Source organism: Quercus lobata, chromosome 5, assembly GCF_001633185.2.
Source record: "Quercus lobata isolate SW786 chromosome 5, ValleyOak3.0 Primary Assembly, whole genome shotgun sequence".
NCBI classification, from domain to species: Eukaryota; Viridiplantae; Streptophyta; class Magnoliopsida; order Fagales; family Fagaceae; genus Quercus; species Quercus lobata.
Window position 1 is genome coordinate 4,134,953 of NC_044908.1, and position 19,138 is coordinate 4,154,090.

Here is a 19,138-nt window from a genome sequence, read left to right on the forward strand (position 1 = left end):
ACCATAGTGGTTGGTAAATAGGACAAACAAAATTATTAATCATAAACACATTTTGAATGCAGACAATTGAGTACCACAACGTTGAAGCTATGAAAACCACACAAGCATGATTTAATAATTTATGTTTTTTTTGCTCCTCTTTCCCCATCATATTTCTGTATGGTCAAATGTGTCTGCGTGAAACAAGACTATGACTAAAAGCATCAAGTTGGATAATAAAGTAATGTAAAAGGAAATGGAACAATGATGAGTATTTTTTTATGACTAATGCACAAAGATTTTCTTGTCTGTTTCATGGGAGTGGGCTTATATTAAGCACCTGAGGAAACCGGTCGGTACGCTTCATAGTTCACACGTGACAAAATAGAACGTTACAGATACTAAAATCCTTTGGGAGAATAAACAACAACAGTGCAGTCTAATGTCTAACTTGTTTTGGTTCTATTTTATTCAACTCCATTTTTGCCAAATTTCGTTATGGAAGCTCTGCGGAAAGAACTCGGAATTAGGGCCTAATTGGTCCAGATTAGTTTACAAATAAAGACAAACGTAAAGATAAAAACATAAGAGAGAAAAGGATGAGAGGAGAGTGAGTCTCAATTAGAAAGTTCTATGAACCTGTCAGTGACAAGGAAGAAGGTACATAATGTATTCGCTGACCTTCTAGAATTGTGTTATTTATTGCCTTATCCATTCAACTTTATTTGAGTCAATGTTAATTGGTTTTAATGTTAGGAAAAAGTAAGATTGTGGTAAGTTGATGAACAATGTAAAATTTAGCCACTTTATCATGAATGGATAATATACAAATATAAGTTGAGGCATCTCCTACTAGAATAGATCTTGGATGAAGTGTAAAATGGCCGACGGTTAAGTAAGGTGTCCTGTGTAAGCAACGCACTACATCAACACACTCAAGTGTAATGAGAAATGGGTAAAGGTTCCTACACTTTGATGGATATCTATGGATAAAAAAGTTAGTCCAAAAGAACATGAACTGTAGATGCATTTGGAATATAGGATCTTTACACGTAAAACTAATAAAATAGTAGATGATGAAGTCAAATTTGTCAGTCGATAGGTTCGTCTAGACGGAGTATGACCAAATGAATCTATATTCTTGCACAAGATCAGAAATGGTATTTCTCTCAGAAAGGTCATCGACGTGATACTAGTCAATAAGTCTCTGATGGTAAAGTCAAGCACTGAGTGAGAAAATTGTAAACGATTGAGAGTGTTATGATCTCTGTAAGTACCTTTGTTTGATGTCTGATATAGTTTATATAGTTCCTTACTTTTCTAGCTGTTGGAGGTCTTCAATGGGAGCCTTAATGGCTTTGGTAACGCCTCTGGCAATTTAATGTGGTGCTTTTAATTTCCTTCCAACGATCATGTTCGCTTTATTCATCCGTTTAGTAATAGAAGGCGTATTAAATGCACCTTTATGACTTGTTGATCATCCAAAGGCCTCTCTGGATGATGAGATTTTCTTGGTTCATCAATAGATACAATGATTAGGAGGAGAATAAGTCTATTGATTTCTTTCATAATTGAGCCTCCATTTGGATTACGTTGAAATTCAATTTCAACGCATTTACATCCAATACAGTGGGTCTCGTGCACTGTTCACGGGACCCACAAGTTGTCTAATTCAACAAATTTATTTTCAAAACTGGGTCCCACGATACTATTTACATATTTAAAAATTATTTTGTTACAATGTTTTCAGTTTTCATCAATAATTAGTATCCAAATAAACCTTAAGCCAAGGATAACAACTAGCATATAAGTCCCTCAAACGCAAGGAGATGCTAGATGTCATGGTTTTGGGGTGCCATGAACCTTCTCTCTGGAACAATCAAGGGCTTGTCTTCCTTCAGCTTTCAAAAGTAGGGGTTGTATCAATCATCGCTCAATGAGCTATTTATTGCCGCCAATAGTGTTTTGCTTGTGTGCAGCGCGACACACCAAATAGAGCTATTGCATGCAGGCGAAGGAGATGCAAGTAGGAATGTAAGAAATCAAGAGAAATTGAAAATATAGTGTATAAATTATGGTATATAGGAAAAGATAAAAGTCATAAATAAAATTCTCAAAGGAGAAGTTATTAAGGTTAGAAACATAGGTGATTAATTGAATTTTGTTTTAATAAAATGTGTTCTAAGAGAAGAGACAATTAACATAATTAGTATGTACGCTCCTCAACTTGGGTTGGAAGAATCCATTAAGTAAATTTTTAGGAGGATAGGAATGATCTAATTTAAGAGTTACCAAATGGGAAAAATATATTTATTGGAAGAGACTTAAATCACCATGTTGGAAAAAAATTGTGAGGGATGTGAAAGGACCCATGGAGGCCATGAGTATTAAGAAAAGAAGAGCAAGAGTTGCTATTTTAGACTTTGTAATGACAAATGATTTGATGTTGATGAAAACCTGGTTTATAAATAGGGATTCACACTTAATTACCTTTAAAGATAGATTTCATCCTTACTCAAAAAGCGGATAGTAGATTTATAAACATTGCAAGGTGCTGCCAAAAGAGAGAGTAACTACTCAACATATGTTGGTGGTGCTAAATATTTGTATTAAAATATGGAAAAGAAGAGATATCAAGTAAAGGAACTGGAGAATTAGATAGTGAGATTAGAAGGGAGAAAAATATATTGTGTTTAAAAATAGAATGATCAATGAAGAAAAGTGGAATCCAACGGAAGATATTCACAAGATGTGGAATGAAATGGGTAAAAAAGTGGCTAAAGAACTATTTAAAGAAAATAAAAGGCAGGCTATTCAAAAATGATACTTGGTGGTAGAATGAGGAGATCTAAGCACCAATTCAATTAGAAAGAGAGTTACAGAAACCTACCTAGATGTAGAGACAACGTTGCCTATGAAAAACTATAAAGAATAAAGGGCAATTTGAGTTGTTGGATTCAAGGTAATTTAAACTTTTTAATGGAAGTCATACATGGAATTCAGACAAACTGAATAATCCAATTGATGATAGAAACAGTAAGAATATTTGAAGATTTAATAATGGGAAAAGTTAATGAATGCTATAATTACATTAGTTTAGGAAGTATTGTTAATTGACAATCTTAGGAAAGTTTTAATATCATTTTTATGGGAAATATGAAAAGTTGTTAAAAAAATAAAAATCAATTTTTTTTTTCTTTTCACATAAAAAGTTTTTAAAAATGCTTTTTAAACTAATATCCTTAGGGCCCCTGTTATCAATTTCCTTAAAAATATACATGTAGCTAACCTTGATTGGTTTATAAAGAATCTATAACTAGCCCAAAGTTCTAGGATTTAGCCTTTGTTGTTTATTGTTTTTGTCATAAGCGTTGTCTATTCATCTTCTTTGTTCATTTGCTTAAAAAAAACAGAACAAAAAACAAAACAAAACCTTTCGTTAAAATATATATATTCATGTAAAAGTAAGCTTAGGACACATTTATAAATCTTAGCACCTCGTGTTTTTCATTTTATTTTTTTGGCTACATTTTTCTTCATTCATTTGGTAATCGTTAGAAGGGATGTCTAGTTTTCTTTGATGGGAAAGACGACTTCTACTTCCAACCCTCTTATTTTGGATTCCATACTTAGAATTCTAAAGCTACTTTTTTTATCAGAAAAGGTTGGCTGCTGGTTAACTTTAGCCAGGTGGTGAACATGTCAATTCAAAATAAAAAGAGGTTTTTATTTTCACTGCACTGGTTAAGGAAAATATGAACATATTGTACCTAAAGCAGTTTAAGTAATTTATCTCACCAATAAGAAGGTAGAACATAGTTTTGTACGCTCCCATAATGGCCAAAGCAGCCCACATGGTGTCATGGTTGTTAGCTTGTCAATTTTTGTGAGAAAAATGACTAATCAATTTTGTATATTAAAGGGTTGACTATATTAGTGCCAAACTTCCTTTTCCATAGCCCACATTGGTTCAATAGCTTTTTCATTTTTGATTTTTAGTTTTGCATTGTATGAGATTAGGTATTCAAGAACTTTCACTCCCAATCTTCTGGAACACTAGCCCACCTTGTGTGTGACACATACCATGCAACTTGTTACATTCCCAAGAAAGGCCCCTATATAGGACCACCCTTTAGCGCATATGAGCCATTAGTTAAGACTTATCTATAAACTCTATGCATGTGACATATAACCCATGAAATAACTTCGCATGTTCCCCACCTAAGTCCCAATAATGTTACATATCTCACATTGAGTTAGACCCCTTCTAGATTACATGATAATACACATATATCATGAAAGAACTTGGCACATTCTCAAGGTCCCACGAGTTACATCCTATCATAAACTTAGCTTAAACCATTTTTCAAGTACCCCATTTCCAATTCTCATTTCATCTCCAAGAAATTTTAGAGTCCTCTTCTTAGTACGCCACTAGTAAGTCTCTTACATATTAAATATAGACCACTGTTGGTGCATATGAGACATGAGTTTGAAGTGCATAATACGAAAAGAACTAGGCACATTTCCAAAGTCCCAATAAAGCCTCTCATATTGACTTGGAATTTGGGTCACATGCATGAATGTAATCCCAGAATCAAATTCTACCAAATTGACCTTAACTCTGTTTCTGCATTTGTATATTCTTGTTCTTGATGGTGGGGAATTGCTGAACAGATGGTGAAAGATGGTGCCTGATCAACACACATACCCTAAAGCAAACATGTGTAAAGATCTTTTGGCCAATAGGAGTAATTATGCAACCTGAAGCAATGCAAGTTATGGGTGTCCAACCTTTTTTTCTAGTCAATGTTGTTGTGTTTGGGATTTGAGGGGCATGGAGTCCTCCAAACCTTGGGGTTATTACACTGCAACACTGTTGACCATTTCAAAAAAACTAAATGTGACAAATATCCCATGAAAGAACTTGGCACATTCACAAGGTCCCAAGAGGTGCTACACTAGTACATTTTAACACAAATTAGATCCATCTTTAACTAGCTTAATCCATGTAAAACTAAACCACGTACTACCTTATTCTTATTTTTATTTATTTTTTATTAGACTTTATTCTTGTTATTGATAAAAGGGTACTAATAATCATCTCGAAATTATATATATGTGACAAATATTCCATGAAAGTATCAAGCACATACGCAAACTCTAGTTAAAACTACTTTTTTTTTTTAGGATTATATATATATATATATATATATTTGATTCCTAAAATTTAGGTCTAGTTCCATATTAGAACTTAAAATTTAAGTGTTTTTTTTTTTTAAGTTCTTAAAAAAATGTAAAAATACTAAGTTAGTTATGCCATTGCTTTATCGATATAGTTCTTATGTTGCGAAACTCAAAATATCTATGTGCATGGTACTAACAAAGAAAAACTATTGAGAGACGACTTCTAATCAAAGAAACTATTTATATATTTAAAATGTTTGAAGTACTTTGAACACCTATTTTTTTATGTATAACAATCATATTTATATCTTTTTATTTACATTTGTATGGTGAATATTATTGCATATATGACTTAAAAGTGACATTTATGAACAGTTTAAATTGTGACAGATTACCTAAATAGAGTCACCAGCACGTATCAAAGATTTTCATTGAATAAATTAAAAGACAGATTACCTAAAAAGAAAAATTTATGCTAGGCAGAGATTGAAGAGGTGATATCCGATATGGTTGGTCTTTCCAATTTGATTCGGTAATGACGTACCCTTTTTCATTATTGCGCACACACAAAATTCTACACATTGTTAGAATTTTATTAGCACGTTGCAGAGAATGACCCTTAATAAATGTAATATGAAAATCATGCCCCCTATCTTTCGTAATATTTAATCAGGATTAAATAATTATATAGTTTTGACATTTAAGACATTGCAACAAAATCAATGATAATCATGCTCTATCTATTTTTCATAAGATTTAATAATGAGGGATTAAATATAATTTTGAAAGTTAAGGTGTACTTGTTGGCGTACTTGGACCGGAGTTACAAGGAGGAAGGTAGGAAATTATTAAGATGTGATCTTATTCATATGTCATACTTTTGTAGAGTTGCCTAATTATTGGATATTATTCCCTTTGTGTTTAGACACCAATAAATTCATCTTTTCTTCGTTTTTACTTGATATATGATAGTTCAATACATACTATTGGCCCTTAAATTTTGGGTTAGGTTCTATTTCAATCCTTAATTTTTGAAAATTTATTTTTTACTTGTAGATAAGAATTATATCGATAAAGCAATGGAATAACTAACTTAGTATGTTTACATTTTTTTAGGAACTATAAAGGAACACCTTAGATTATAATTTCTAATAATAGAACTAGACCTAAATTTTAGGAATCAAATATATATATACACACACATATAGAGTTTTCTTTGTTAGCCTATTTGTAATATTATATTGCTTATTAGCTTATTTGTTTTAAGTACAACTTTTCAAAACTTCGCTACTTTTTTGCTGTCCTTTTTCCCCCTTGGTACAATTGTACTTTTGCAAACTTTCAGCATACAAACTTTTCAAGAATAAGCTAATCCAAATGCACAAAAAGTCTACCATTATACATATTCATGGAACTAACTCATTTGCATTCCCTACCACAGGTATGGTATACGGCTCATTCATTATTTGGCATATATAAATCTTGAGTAATAACAATGACATGCTAGTAGTGAGAGAGAGAGATAGAGAATGTACAGCATCTTTCTTCAGATGTATCAATACTGTAAAGCTAAAATTTTATATGATGATGGGAAGAGGAGCCACTTGAGCTACAAGGGCTCTTGGCAAAAATTAAGTATCAAATTTTATGAATTGAGACTAAAATGTAAGAATATTTATAAACAACAAGAAAATGCAATCACTAATATAAATAAATAAATAAACCAAAACAACAAAATTGGTTATGAACAGAACATAGAATAGCTTGATCTCAGGCTAAGCAGCTCCAGACAGATGTAGCCGTACTTATCATAAATTATGAAATTTTTTCTTCCAGAAATTTACAACTGTGGAACAAAGAGTAAAAGACAGATTGAGCCACCTTAGAAGATTAGCTATGCTTGTAGAAAATTTATTAGATTTGGCTTAACAGAGAGTATATCCGTACCTTGATGACAAAAATAGCGCGCACAAAAAGTTATATACAGAAAGAACCCTGCAACATCACCAATGTAAGTACAACATATAACTCATTCTACGTATACACCAAGAATGTGACATGAAAATCACAGAACAGCTGCAGTTACCTTAGAGAACAAAACTGCATTGCCACAATTCAGGAGCATAAAAAAAATATGAAGCGTGGGAATACAACATTCATCTTATCAATGACAATGCTATCTGAAAACAAGGCTTCCATTCTGCTGCATCCTTAAATTTTCAATATGTGACTGGTAGAATGATTTCAATGCCTTGATATCATTACCCTGAAAATTTGAAGGCATAACAAAAAAATTAGAGCAGTAATGCCAAATATTCATTGGATAAATAAGAACAAGAATAAAAAACCCATAGACCAGTTGTACAACTTTAATAATATGGAGTATTCATTCCTGGGTTATTCCTATTTCTGCAAAGGGAGGTTCAGTGCATATCCTCTAGGAAGTTATAGTCTGACAAGCCATGCTGAATCCATCAACCCAAAAACCAACAGAATAGATATACCTGTACCTAATTTGGAATAGGCCCAACTCTGGCTCAAATTTCAGGTTGAAATATTGAGTTTAAGCAGGCTCTATCTTCCACCCATGACTGGACATATGCTAAGTCTCCCAATGGCTATTATACTTTCAATTCATTATTGTACCATATTGTGCAACCGTATGTGTATGAAGTATGAACACATGGGTATAAAATTGTATTATATATTACAGGATTATTCCAATATAAAGACAAATATCCTCAACCATTTAAACCAAAACTTTTTAACTTGTTACAATAACATAATAGTGGGTGCCAGCTGCCACAGTGAACAACATCCACAGTAGTTATTACCCTAAGCAGGTTCAAACTCAGTCCAACCTCCAATAAACTTTAAGCTCAGGCTGTTCACAGTTCATATGGGAAACAAACATCACAAATCAAGCCCCAGGAGCAAAGACATTCCTAGATAAAATTCTGCATATTTATATGGTGGCCTCTCGTACAATCCAGATCAAACATGGTGCCACAAATTGCACATAGCCATCAGAAAATACATTTGATAATATATAGCAAAATGTCCAAGAGTTAACTGTGGTTCAGTTACTAGATAAATTAGGTATTTATCAATTTACAGCTAAATTTATTCTAAATTAAAATAAATAAAGAATGGGTTTAATACTACCAAAAGAAAGAATGAAAAAATTGCACGCAGTTTTATTTGATGATTAGAATGTAAATATATTAAAAGAATTGGCAGGATAAAACATATCCTGGACCGCTAAATTCTTGTTACATATAAGTAATACCTGCAACCTCTGACAGTATTGCTCTGCCAAATCTTGAGAGCAATGTGCAGCTGGAAAACCTTTCGAAAGAAAATATCTGAGAAATGCATCACCAAACTTTTCATACATGACCTTCTGAGCCAGCACAATTTCTCCAAACAAAACATACTGCCAAGTAAATTCAATACAACAATTTTTATCAGTACAAAGCACTAACAAATTATACTTAACTCCTTAAATATTACCAATAGATTTTTCTCCTCTTTTCCTCTTTCTTTAAGTAACAATCATCAATAAAATATTCAGCCCATATTGTTTACTCAAACAATGGACATCAACCCCTGCCCTGATAAATTCTTTATGCCCCCAATGTTTTATCATTAGCTTTTGAACCTTAGAACCCAAAAGAATTAAGTAACACAGTTGGTTAGCTATTAACAACGATAAACTAGCAGAACTCAAAAAGTAAATGACATTATGTTGTTTCACCATATTGATTTAAGGTAATACTTCCTATAAATCACAATTATCATAATGAATTTAAAAACTTAACCCACAGAAAATTTGTCCTTTCCCTCTACATTGATGGTTCACAAGTAGTACAATGCCTCCTTGCTAGGTATTCCTGTCTCTTTTTTTCTTTTTGAAGTGTTAGTGCCACCCTCAGGGTTGTAGCAGATCAATAAAAATTTGTTTGTACACAGTGCTTAGACAATAGTATGCTCATTTTCTATGTATACCAGAGGATTGGAAATTTTGTAGTTGGACCACCATTTCTCTAAAGTCACTTGTTTAAACTGCCAGGTAAGTGTCACTCTAGAACTCTCAAAAATCACCTCTCCACATTACCAATTACACAGGTCTTCCAGCAACATTTAGGGATAGGTCTACAAAATAACTATGGGTTCCCAAGTAAATTGACTGTGTCATTATGAGTTCTTTTCTGCAAAACAACTGTACTCAAACCCAGACGAAGAAGATGAATAAGCTATAGAAGCCAACCCTAATATCTCCTCATCTAGCCCCTTTGCTAGATTATTCACTGCAAAATTACAAATTCTACGAATCTTAACCGATTATAAGGCCAATTTCTCATTTAGGTCCCCCACAACTGTTCCAAAATGAGTCCCACCTCATGAACAAATCAACCTTTGAAAATGAATAAGGTTTCACTTAGTACCTCCTGTAATGATTTATAATAATTTCCATACGCAATTTTTTTTTTTAAGTACACATTGAATATGTAGCCCTGTACATCAGTTACATATTGACCCCTCAGCTTATATTTATTATCTCATGATAAATAACATGCACAAGCAGGAAATAATTCAATAAAAAACAAAAATATGAATAATAAACTTACAGTATTTGCGTCACGAAACTCAAAGGATCTGTCTAGCACGCTATACAAACAACAATTTGTTGCAAAGTGCTCAATTATAAATCCTTGGAAGCCAGGCACCTGAAAACAATTCTGCATTTAGCGTGATGAAAGGTGAAAGAAAAAAAACCCTCAACATAACAAATTTAGTTGGGGAACTCAGAGATTACCTTTTCTTCGCTATAAGGACTGGCACACCAATCTTTAATTAATGTAATAAATATCTGAACGCACCCCTGATTAACAAAAAGAACAAAGCAGATTATAACTCTTGTTCTAAATTAGAAGTTCTAACTTGTTGATGATCAAAGCAAAGAAAACCCAAATGGTAAGAAGAGTAAAACTTGCAAGCCTCACACCTTTCTTACAAGAATATCCTTATGATTACAGGATGAGTACAATAGCAACTGCATAATTGGATCCAAGTAGGGCCTACTTTTGGGGGAAAGAAAAACAGAAGACAGTTTATGTGTTGTTATCACGTGAAGAAACGTATATAATGTTCGCTGAAGCTCCTGCAATTCGCGGATTTCCTAACAGAAAAAAGGAGTCAATACAAGAGTAAATTGTATAAGTACTGGTACAGAAGTTGAAACTTATTATGAAGAATGTATGAAGTAGATTTTCACTCTCACAGACATTGCAAACAATGTTCAAGGTGTAGATGTAGAGTAAATTTTTTAGCTAACAATAAAAATTAACCAAACAAACTACTCATTCCACTACCTAAATCTGTATAAGAACTCATCAAACTACCTGATACTGCTTATATACAGAAAGTTGAAACATAAAATCCATATCATAAAGCTTTTATAATTGAAAAGCCAATTGTCATAATTCCTATTTTTGTTTTCATCCTTCCTTTTTAAATCCTGAGCATAAAAATGAACCATGAGAATTTAAGCAAACAAAGGAAAAAACTCAGACCAAGGACAAATAACCTTTTCACTACAAGGTACATCCATGAAATTTTGATTTCCTGACTCTTTAATAACTAAAGAAATATGATCATTCATAATATTATTTATTGAAAAAAAAAAATGGAGAAAAGTAATTTTAAAGAAAAATGTCTATAAAGTAAATGAATTTGATATTGAAAAATTGAGAACAAGTTATAAGGCCCCCATATTTTACTAAATTGAACGTGCACTTTTACTGTCTATACAATTTAATTCAAGTGGTAGCATAAAAATTCATTAAGCTACAAAATTTAGTTACAACTTTAAGCACTTAATCAATGACAATCATATCATAAGGTTCAATGTATAAGTCCTGAGCAGAGGTTGCAGAAGCATTCATTGCATAAAGAACAAGCACAAAAATAAATAAATAAATAAAATCAGTGTATTGGTCTTCCCATACCTCAGTATTGGTTCCAGGTCCTGAAGGAACTGCATCTCTTGGAATAACATTAAATATCCTACCAGCAATAGTAGGAAATACTTCTTCCAATATGTCATGAAACAACATGTTGAACTTGCATATAATTTGATTAAGTAGTAAAAGAAAACCAACCATCTCCTTTGGCTGCAACAAAACATAATCTAGAATCAAAACTTCAATATCACCAAAGCAATTAGTAAAGTAATGCAGAACTTATGATCACCCTCAGTCTTAATTTTCAAGCTGTTACAGATGGATAAAACATCCCTTCACAGCTTAACTACTGCTAAGGAAGAAAAAAAAGCATTACAACAATAAAACCTTTAGTCAAACTATGGGTCAGCTATGGATCCTTAAAAAATAAGTTCATTCACATGTATTCTTCTCTATTATTCTATCATTTTTCAAAATCATAACTACATCTTCTAATTAACATGTCACTTTTTATTACTTCTACTAGTGTTAATCTCGGTCTTCTCCTACCCTAATTTTGTTGTATCAACATGAATCAAATTACTCTTCCTCAATAGTGCATTAATTGCTCTCCTTTGACTCTTCCTCATCTTTTCATAGGTAGGAGCCACCCTATCTTTAATAAAATATCTTCATTTTGTATCATATCTTTCTATTTTTGATAATGGTTAAAAATACACTGCCCACAGCTTGAACCCCTGCCCCCCAAGCACTTAGTAGTTCCTCAAGAGGTAACAACTCACCAAAGAAGTGTGGTGCTATCATGTCTATTTTGTATCATATCTTCCTTGTATTTCCCCTGATCCATCTTAACAGTTTCATTTCAGCTACACTCTTTTTTCTTTTTCTTTTTTTATATGCATTTCAGCTACGCTCCTTTTGTGAATATGCTATTTCTTTTTTCTTTTTCCTTTTATAAGCATGTTATTTCATATAGCTCGGCATTTAGTAACATATAGAATGGCTAGTCTTATAACAATCTTGTAATATTTTCCCTTTAACTTAATAGGCATTCTATGATCACACGACACTCTTAATGCACTTCTCCACTTTATCCACACTACTCTCATTCTATGATTCACATCTTCAATCAATCTCACATTCTCACCATCCTTATGAATTATTAATCCAAGATATCGAAAGAACTCACTGTTTGGAATTTTTTTAATCATCAAGTTTTACAACTTCATCTTTATTTTTCCTATTACTGAACTTACTCCCCATTTTGTCTGTTACAAACCTATCCTGTAGATTCTGAAGTATCCCTCCAGATCAAATTTGGTGTTGACTCCACATCTTGTTTGATCCACTAAAATTATATCTTTTGCCAAAAAAAAACATACACCATGGGGCTTCATCTTGTATCGGTCTAGCAAGTTCACCTATAACTAGTGCAAGAAGACATGAACTTAAAGTTGAACCTTGATGCAAACCTATTGTGAAAGAAAACTCACTTGTAATGCCTCCATTGGCTCTCACACTAATTACCGCTCCATAGCTATAATCAACATATATACTTTAGAGGAACTCCTTTCTTTTATGAAGACTAACCACATAACCTCTCTAGGTATTCTATCACACTTTCTCCATGCCAATAAAAAACTATATGTAAGATCTTTATGTTCTTCTCAATTTCTCTATTAGATGTCTAGAAAAAGGGGGATGGGAAGGGGATATCACAATTTTGTTCACATTTATCTTTCTCCCATATTCTAAACAAAAAGTGGAAACTATTTTATTAATGCATTTATGAGGTTCAAAATTAGAAATATAAATGAATACCACTAAGGAATACCCATACAAAAAGTTAATGCTTTGCTTGTATCTAAGTTAGATATAAAACAGAATAGGAGGTTTTATCCAATCATCCAAGGACAAATGGTAATTGAAGAACTAAAAATTTACTCAATGTCCCAAAGCAACAAAAAAATTGGGAGTAGTTTGCTCTAATTCTAACAATAAATTAACTAGCAGGTGGATACCTATAGAAAAAATAAAAAGAAACTAGTATATGGATTGCCAACTCATGCTGTAGGACAGGAAGGAAAAGGTAAAAATCACATTGAACAAGCACCTTAGGATGGGAATGTCAATGTGTTACAAAAAAATCTGCCCCCTCAAACCTGTGACAGGATAGGGCAGCATGAAGCTCCTTTGGGCACTATAGACTATACTAATTAAATTACATTACATTTCATGTCAAACCACAGCATACCAAGCTGTATACAGAAAGGAAACCTCTACTGAACCCATCACAAACCTGTGACAGGATGGGGCAGCATGAAGCAACCCTGTAGAGTGTAACTAATTTGGTCATGCAAAATCCATGTGGTGTCTGAAGATTCCAAACTTAAATGGTAATACGCCCAATGAACGTGTCTAAAATATTATTTCCAAACCCTACTCCAACAATAAAGCACCATGACTGCCAAACGGCTGAGCCGTTGGCCCCTTGTTACCATCTCATTGGCATCCCCTAGTACTGTAACCGATACTTAGGGAAAACAACCACTCTTTAATGTATTCCAAACCAATGAAGATACAAATCAAAATAATGATTGATTCTATAATTTAGAAATAGGAAAGAGATTAAATAAACCAACCCAATCACAATTTTTTTACCTCACTTTCTGCAAGCAATTGCTCCAATGCCTTTGGGAGGTATGGGAATACAGATGCTCCTAAAGTGTCCACCATTCGGTGTATAAAGGATGTGACCTGAATGCCACACAAAACTAGCATCAGGTAACAGGTGTAGTTTATAATATGTCAAAACAATATGAGGCTGTTTGGTTAAGAAAAAAAAGCGGGGTATTTTGTCTTCATTTTCAGTTTTCAGTTGGACCTACCACTAAAAAACTGGTTTGGCTTTTTTATTTGTACTCAGTTTTCATTTTTAGTATCCAAAAAAGTGAGTTTGAATACAAAAATGAATACACCGTTTTGCCGTTATACAGTGGCATTTTTGTAAAAAAAAAAACACTCAAAAGTTTGTGTTGAATTTTTAATTGAAAAGTGAAAACCAAAAAAAAAAAAAGTAGACAAGAAAATTTGTGCCAAACATAAAATGAGTAGGAAATAGAAAATAAGTACAAGATTTGAAAATGAGTACAAAAAAAGAAAAGTGAAAATGAATACACACCCAACATGAACCAAACAGCACCTATACTTCTCTGTACCCATATTTGACTCTTACCTTAATCCGCAAAGGCTCTATCTTCGGATATACAACAAGAACTTGGAGAAGAACATCCAGTGTCTGGATTACCCAGTGGGGAAAAAAAAAATGGAGGAAGAAGGAGTCAGCATGGAGACAACAAACAATGACAAGTTTCCCTCACAATCTTTTCTACAGAAAACTCTGCTCCTGTCCATTTACAAATTATACATAAAGAACAAGGTAGGCACCACATGAAAAGTTTCCAATTGGGCAACATCATACTTCAGTTTTTCATATCTCATCCAAAGAAGAAACTATTGAAAGGAATCAGATTAATGAATGCTACTTTCCACCCCTTTTTTTCTTGGAAAGTTACACAACACCCAATGGGTCTTGAACCCAAAACCTCACGCTCCACCTAACACTTACAAGGGAATAATTTTTCCTTTGATACATTTAAAAAGATTAATTTGCACTTAACCTAAAAGAGGTGAAAGAAGGGTTTAAAAATGTAGCATTTAATGTCATACTCATATCCCCTCCCTGAAATTATTATAGAACCCGATGCTAAATGACTAAGGAATATGATTCACATAATCCTTGATAGAAAAATCAACATAAGAAAGATACCAACCTGCTTGAACATGAGACCAATTGCTGGGCGACTAGTAGTTACAAGGCGCTCACTGAAGCCCTGTATTACATACAAACATATTGAGAAAATTTTGCATTTATATTAAGCCAGAACTCCAAATACAAATCCAAACATGTGCAGAACTTAGAAAAAGAAATCTGAGTACTTCAAATTTCGCTACTGTAAAGAATTCAGATCAAAAGGAATGTGGCAAGAATTAATACAACATAAAACTTGACATACACAGTTTTTTTTTTTTTTAAATAAGTACAAATACAGCTAAGTTGCATGAACATGTTCAAACAATTAGGTTGAGCAAATTTACAAAATCACAATTACATGATTCTAGTCACTTTTAGTAAAGATTTGTATTAGTAAATCATGAAGGGTTAACTCCAAAAAAAAAAAAAAATTCATGAACGGTTTAATAAATTGTACAAGGCAGAAACAGCAAAGGGATTATACAAAATTTTATAACAAGAAGAAGGTAAAACTCTACAAGGCAGAATGAAAAAGTACCCAGAAACATATTAGAAAGTCAAAATATGGAAATGTACCTTGCTGAGAGAATTAATTGCCACGATTATTTGCTGGATAATAGCAAATTTGGCAGGAGCCTCTTCTGGAGACAATAATTCTGCATTCATGAGCAATGCTTCAACCTACATTTAAGGATGACCGTGTCAAAAGCATCTATAAATTAAGTATTGATTGGTTCAATTTTTTTTAATAAAGAGACATATATGGTGGGCAGGGGAGATGAGGAAGCTCAGAAGAAATGAAGGGTTCTATAATTAGAAATGCAAACACAACCTGTTGACAAAGAGGAGTGAGCAATGCAGAGAGATACTCAGATTGCTTTTCCAGTGGCACATCTTCCATCCCAATCAATAAACCAATTGCCTGTTAAGGTCAGTGTACAATTAGTACAAAACAAAGCACCCAGAGTGTCTAGGCTAAATATTTACTTCAGACGCATGCATATACAAATAAAACCTAAAGAAGAACAATAAATATGCATGAATACCTCAAAAATGTGGCTACCATCTTCACATCCTGAATGATCTTTTAACGCATAATCCATACTTGTAAATTGAGCAACTGTATCTTGCAGACTCTGACATTTGTGAAGATAAAATCAGGAAAGATGGAAGGAGAGAGGGAGTGATGAATGGCAAAATCATCAAAAAAAATTTGAGAGAAAACGAATGGAGGGTAGAAACCATATGTGCCAATATTTGTCTACAATATACAATAAAATTTAATACAATATACATATAAAAGAGAAAAAAGATGAGCATTCTTATACCTGCAAAATTTTCTCTATAAAAGGCACAAGATTCACTTTTAGCAATTTTACAACCCTCATGAACAGATAACTTGCCCTTCGGCTAACATTGATGTTGGGATGGTGTATTCCCCTTTCATCAAGAAAGGCAGTCAGAACATTAGGAATATATTGGGTATTCTCTTGAACATGCTTCATATATCTTGTTACTGTCTCTAGATATGCTAGTGCTACTAGCCTATGAGAATGGCAAGGAAACCTTGTTGATAGAAGCATCACAACCAACTCACTCAAAAGTCCACTTCCAGATCGCATTGAATCCTCGCTTACTGACTCTCCTAGAGCATAAAAAAGAGCAAGTGCTGCTTCCACCTCTTCAACATTCCTGTCAGGTGAAGATGCAACAGAACTAACACACACATTTCTGATAAATACCTGAGTAACATCAGGTGCCACACGACCCACATTACGAAGCAGCACAAATAAATCCTTCCTAAACTCCACCATCCTATCTTGCTCCTCTCTCCCAATTTTATCCAATATATCGAGATTATTGCGGTATGTAGGATCATAGCAAATCTGTGCACGGATCACTTCTAAAATATGACCCACGTGAACCAGCTGCTTCTCTCTTAAAGGGGAAAGGCTTTTCATTGTGCCAACATAACTTGAAAGAAACTGCACTATACTAAATGATGCATCCACCTCACAGTTCTGCATTACATAGAAAACAGAGGGCAAGGCTTCATTCAGAAGCTCCATTGAAACACTCTTTGCTTCCTCAGAATTTAACCGTTTAAAGCATTCTAAAACTTCTTGTGCATACCCAGTAAGCAATGTAGCTATACTTGAAACCAACTCAGAATCACCATCCTCAGCTACCAACCCAAAAACCCGACTTATTTGAAGACTCTGCAACAAAGATAGTTTCGCTTGAGATTCCATCCTCTTAGACACCACTGCCAACAAACACCCAGCCGCAGCACCACGGAATTGTTCCAACAGCCCACCAGCCAAAACTATGTCAAACAATAGTGGGAGAAACGCATCATTAACAATCAAACCAATATCAATCCAAGATATATACCTCCTCATCGACTCTAATACACTAGTACAAAGTTCCTGATCTGAATTCCTATACAACGACACAATATCATACCATGCTCTAACTATCTGAGATATACATTGGTGCCTCATCGCATCCTTAATCCGCCCTGCAGCCTCCAACTCTTCAGAAGTCCGGGGATAGTCCAAACTAATCACTTCCTCGTCCAAAGCATTCAAAACCCGACAAAACATATCAATCACCACAGCCCCTTTGCTCAGATGAGGCATAAAATCGACAAACACAGAGGGCCAAATTAACGGGTACTCGAAATAAATCAAAGTAACCAAAACCTGAGCAAGCTTGTTCTTTATAAATGCAGGACCCTCTAACACCCTAGCAACATTATTTTCATCAATAGCCTCCAAACACGCGAACGAAAACACGGATTTTCTAATGAAAAACTTCTCATCTAGACTCATAGACGTGTATCTAACCCGAATAACCTCATGAAGAGTCTGTAAACACCAAAATTGTACCTGGGCTGAGTTTGAAAAACACAGTTTCTCAATACAAACACTACAAATTAATGGCTTTTCCTTGTTTTCATCACAGTAATCCTTAGCCTGTTTCTTCAATCCTTCATCAATAGGACCACCCCATTCATCAAACAATATAAGTATAGCCTTCTCCAAATCATCCATTCTTTTCTATAACAATAAACAAAAAAAACCCCTAAAAACACAAACCCCAATTGATTTTCCTTCACTTTTCGCCCAAACAAAACAAACCCAGAAATCAAAATCACAACTTTTCTCTTTTTTCGCTTCTGGGTTTTTCACACAACGTTCCAAGGGTTTAAGATTTGGGATTTCAGACTCAAAGATTCAGGGGGGTTTGTGAAAGCTTACCTCAATTTTTTGATCAGATCAATGTGTGTTTTTGTGTGTAAAAAAGCTAGGGTTTTTCTTTTCTTTGTTTGTCTGAGAATTTTTTTTTTTCTTTCTTTCTTTCTTTTCTTTTTCTTTTTCGTCTCTCTCTGTGTGTGCTTGGTTTTCTGTGTTGGAGAGCAAGTCTTATTAGGGTTTGGTTGGGATTTTGGGTCTATATTTATAGTTTTAGTTTTTTCAATTTTGAGTGTTAAATGCTAAAGTATTAAATTACTTAAATACCCTTGTTATTTTGATGAGAGAATTTTTTTAAAAAAAATATGTACAATTTTGGAATTTAATATTTTTGTGTATGTGGTATAAGATGGGATTTTTTTTTTTTTTTCCTTTGGTGAAAGGAAAGGTAAATCTTGCTTCTCAAAAAAAAAAAAAAAAAAAAAAAAAGGAAAGGTAAATCTTAGGCATGGCTGCGATTTATAATTATAATTTAATGTTTTGTTTTTTAACATGTGTTTAATATTTTATTTTTTGAAAATCAACTTATATGTTAATACTATTTAAAAAAAATATTAAACCACTTTTAATTTGTATGCACGTAAAAGTAACAACCAATAAATAGTAGTATTTCCTAAAAATGGTAAGCTATAAGTTACAAATAAATTAGTTATGAATTGCGCTTAAAAGAAATATTTTTTTCTTTTTTTAAATTTTTTATCTAAATATAAAATTTGAAAATTATGATAATTAATATAATATATATTATAATTTAATAATTATAGATATCTAATATCCCTGAACCTATATAAGTATTTTATTAGCAACATTCTTAAATAAGTAAATCTTATTGTTGTGAGTTGGATGTCAATAAATTCTGAAATTGATCATTTAATGATTTTTTTTTCTTTTCTTTTGATGAAAGATCATTTAATGATAAGACTAAAGTAAGTATC

At 33.2% G+C, this 19,138-nt stretch overlaps 1 protein-coding gene across 1 annotated transcript; it reads right to left on the reverse strand.

The window, feature by feature from the left end:
* Positions 1-6,717: 6,717 nt before the first annotated feature.
* LOC115989661 (exportin-T) lies at positions 6,718-18,360 on the reverse strand. The gene is made up of 15 exons (XM_031113468.1): positions 16,275-18,360; positions 15,993-16,082; positions 15,779-15,868; positions 15,523-15,627; positions 14,966-15,025; positions 14,368-14,430; positions 13,794-13,889; positions 11,178-11,342; positions 10,175-10,348; positions 9,986-10,051; positions 9,798-9,896; positions 8,456-8,602; positions 7,253-7,432; positions 7,114-7,161; positions 6,718-7,012 (listed from the first exon to the last, which is right to left on the reverse strand). The coding sequence occupies exons 1-13, from the start codon at positions 18,000-18,002 to the stop codon at positions 7,343-7,345; spliced, it is 2,973 nt and encodes a 990-aa protein (XP_030969328.1). The 5' UTR covers positions 18,003-18,360; the 3' UTR covers positions 6,718-7,012; positions 7,114-7,161; positions 7,253-7,342.
* Positions 18,361-19,138: the final 778 nt, after the last annotated feature.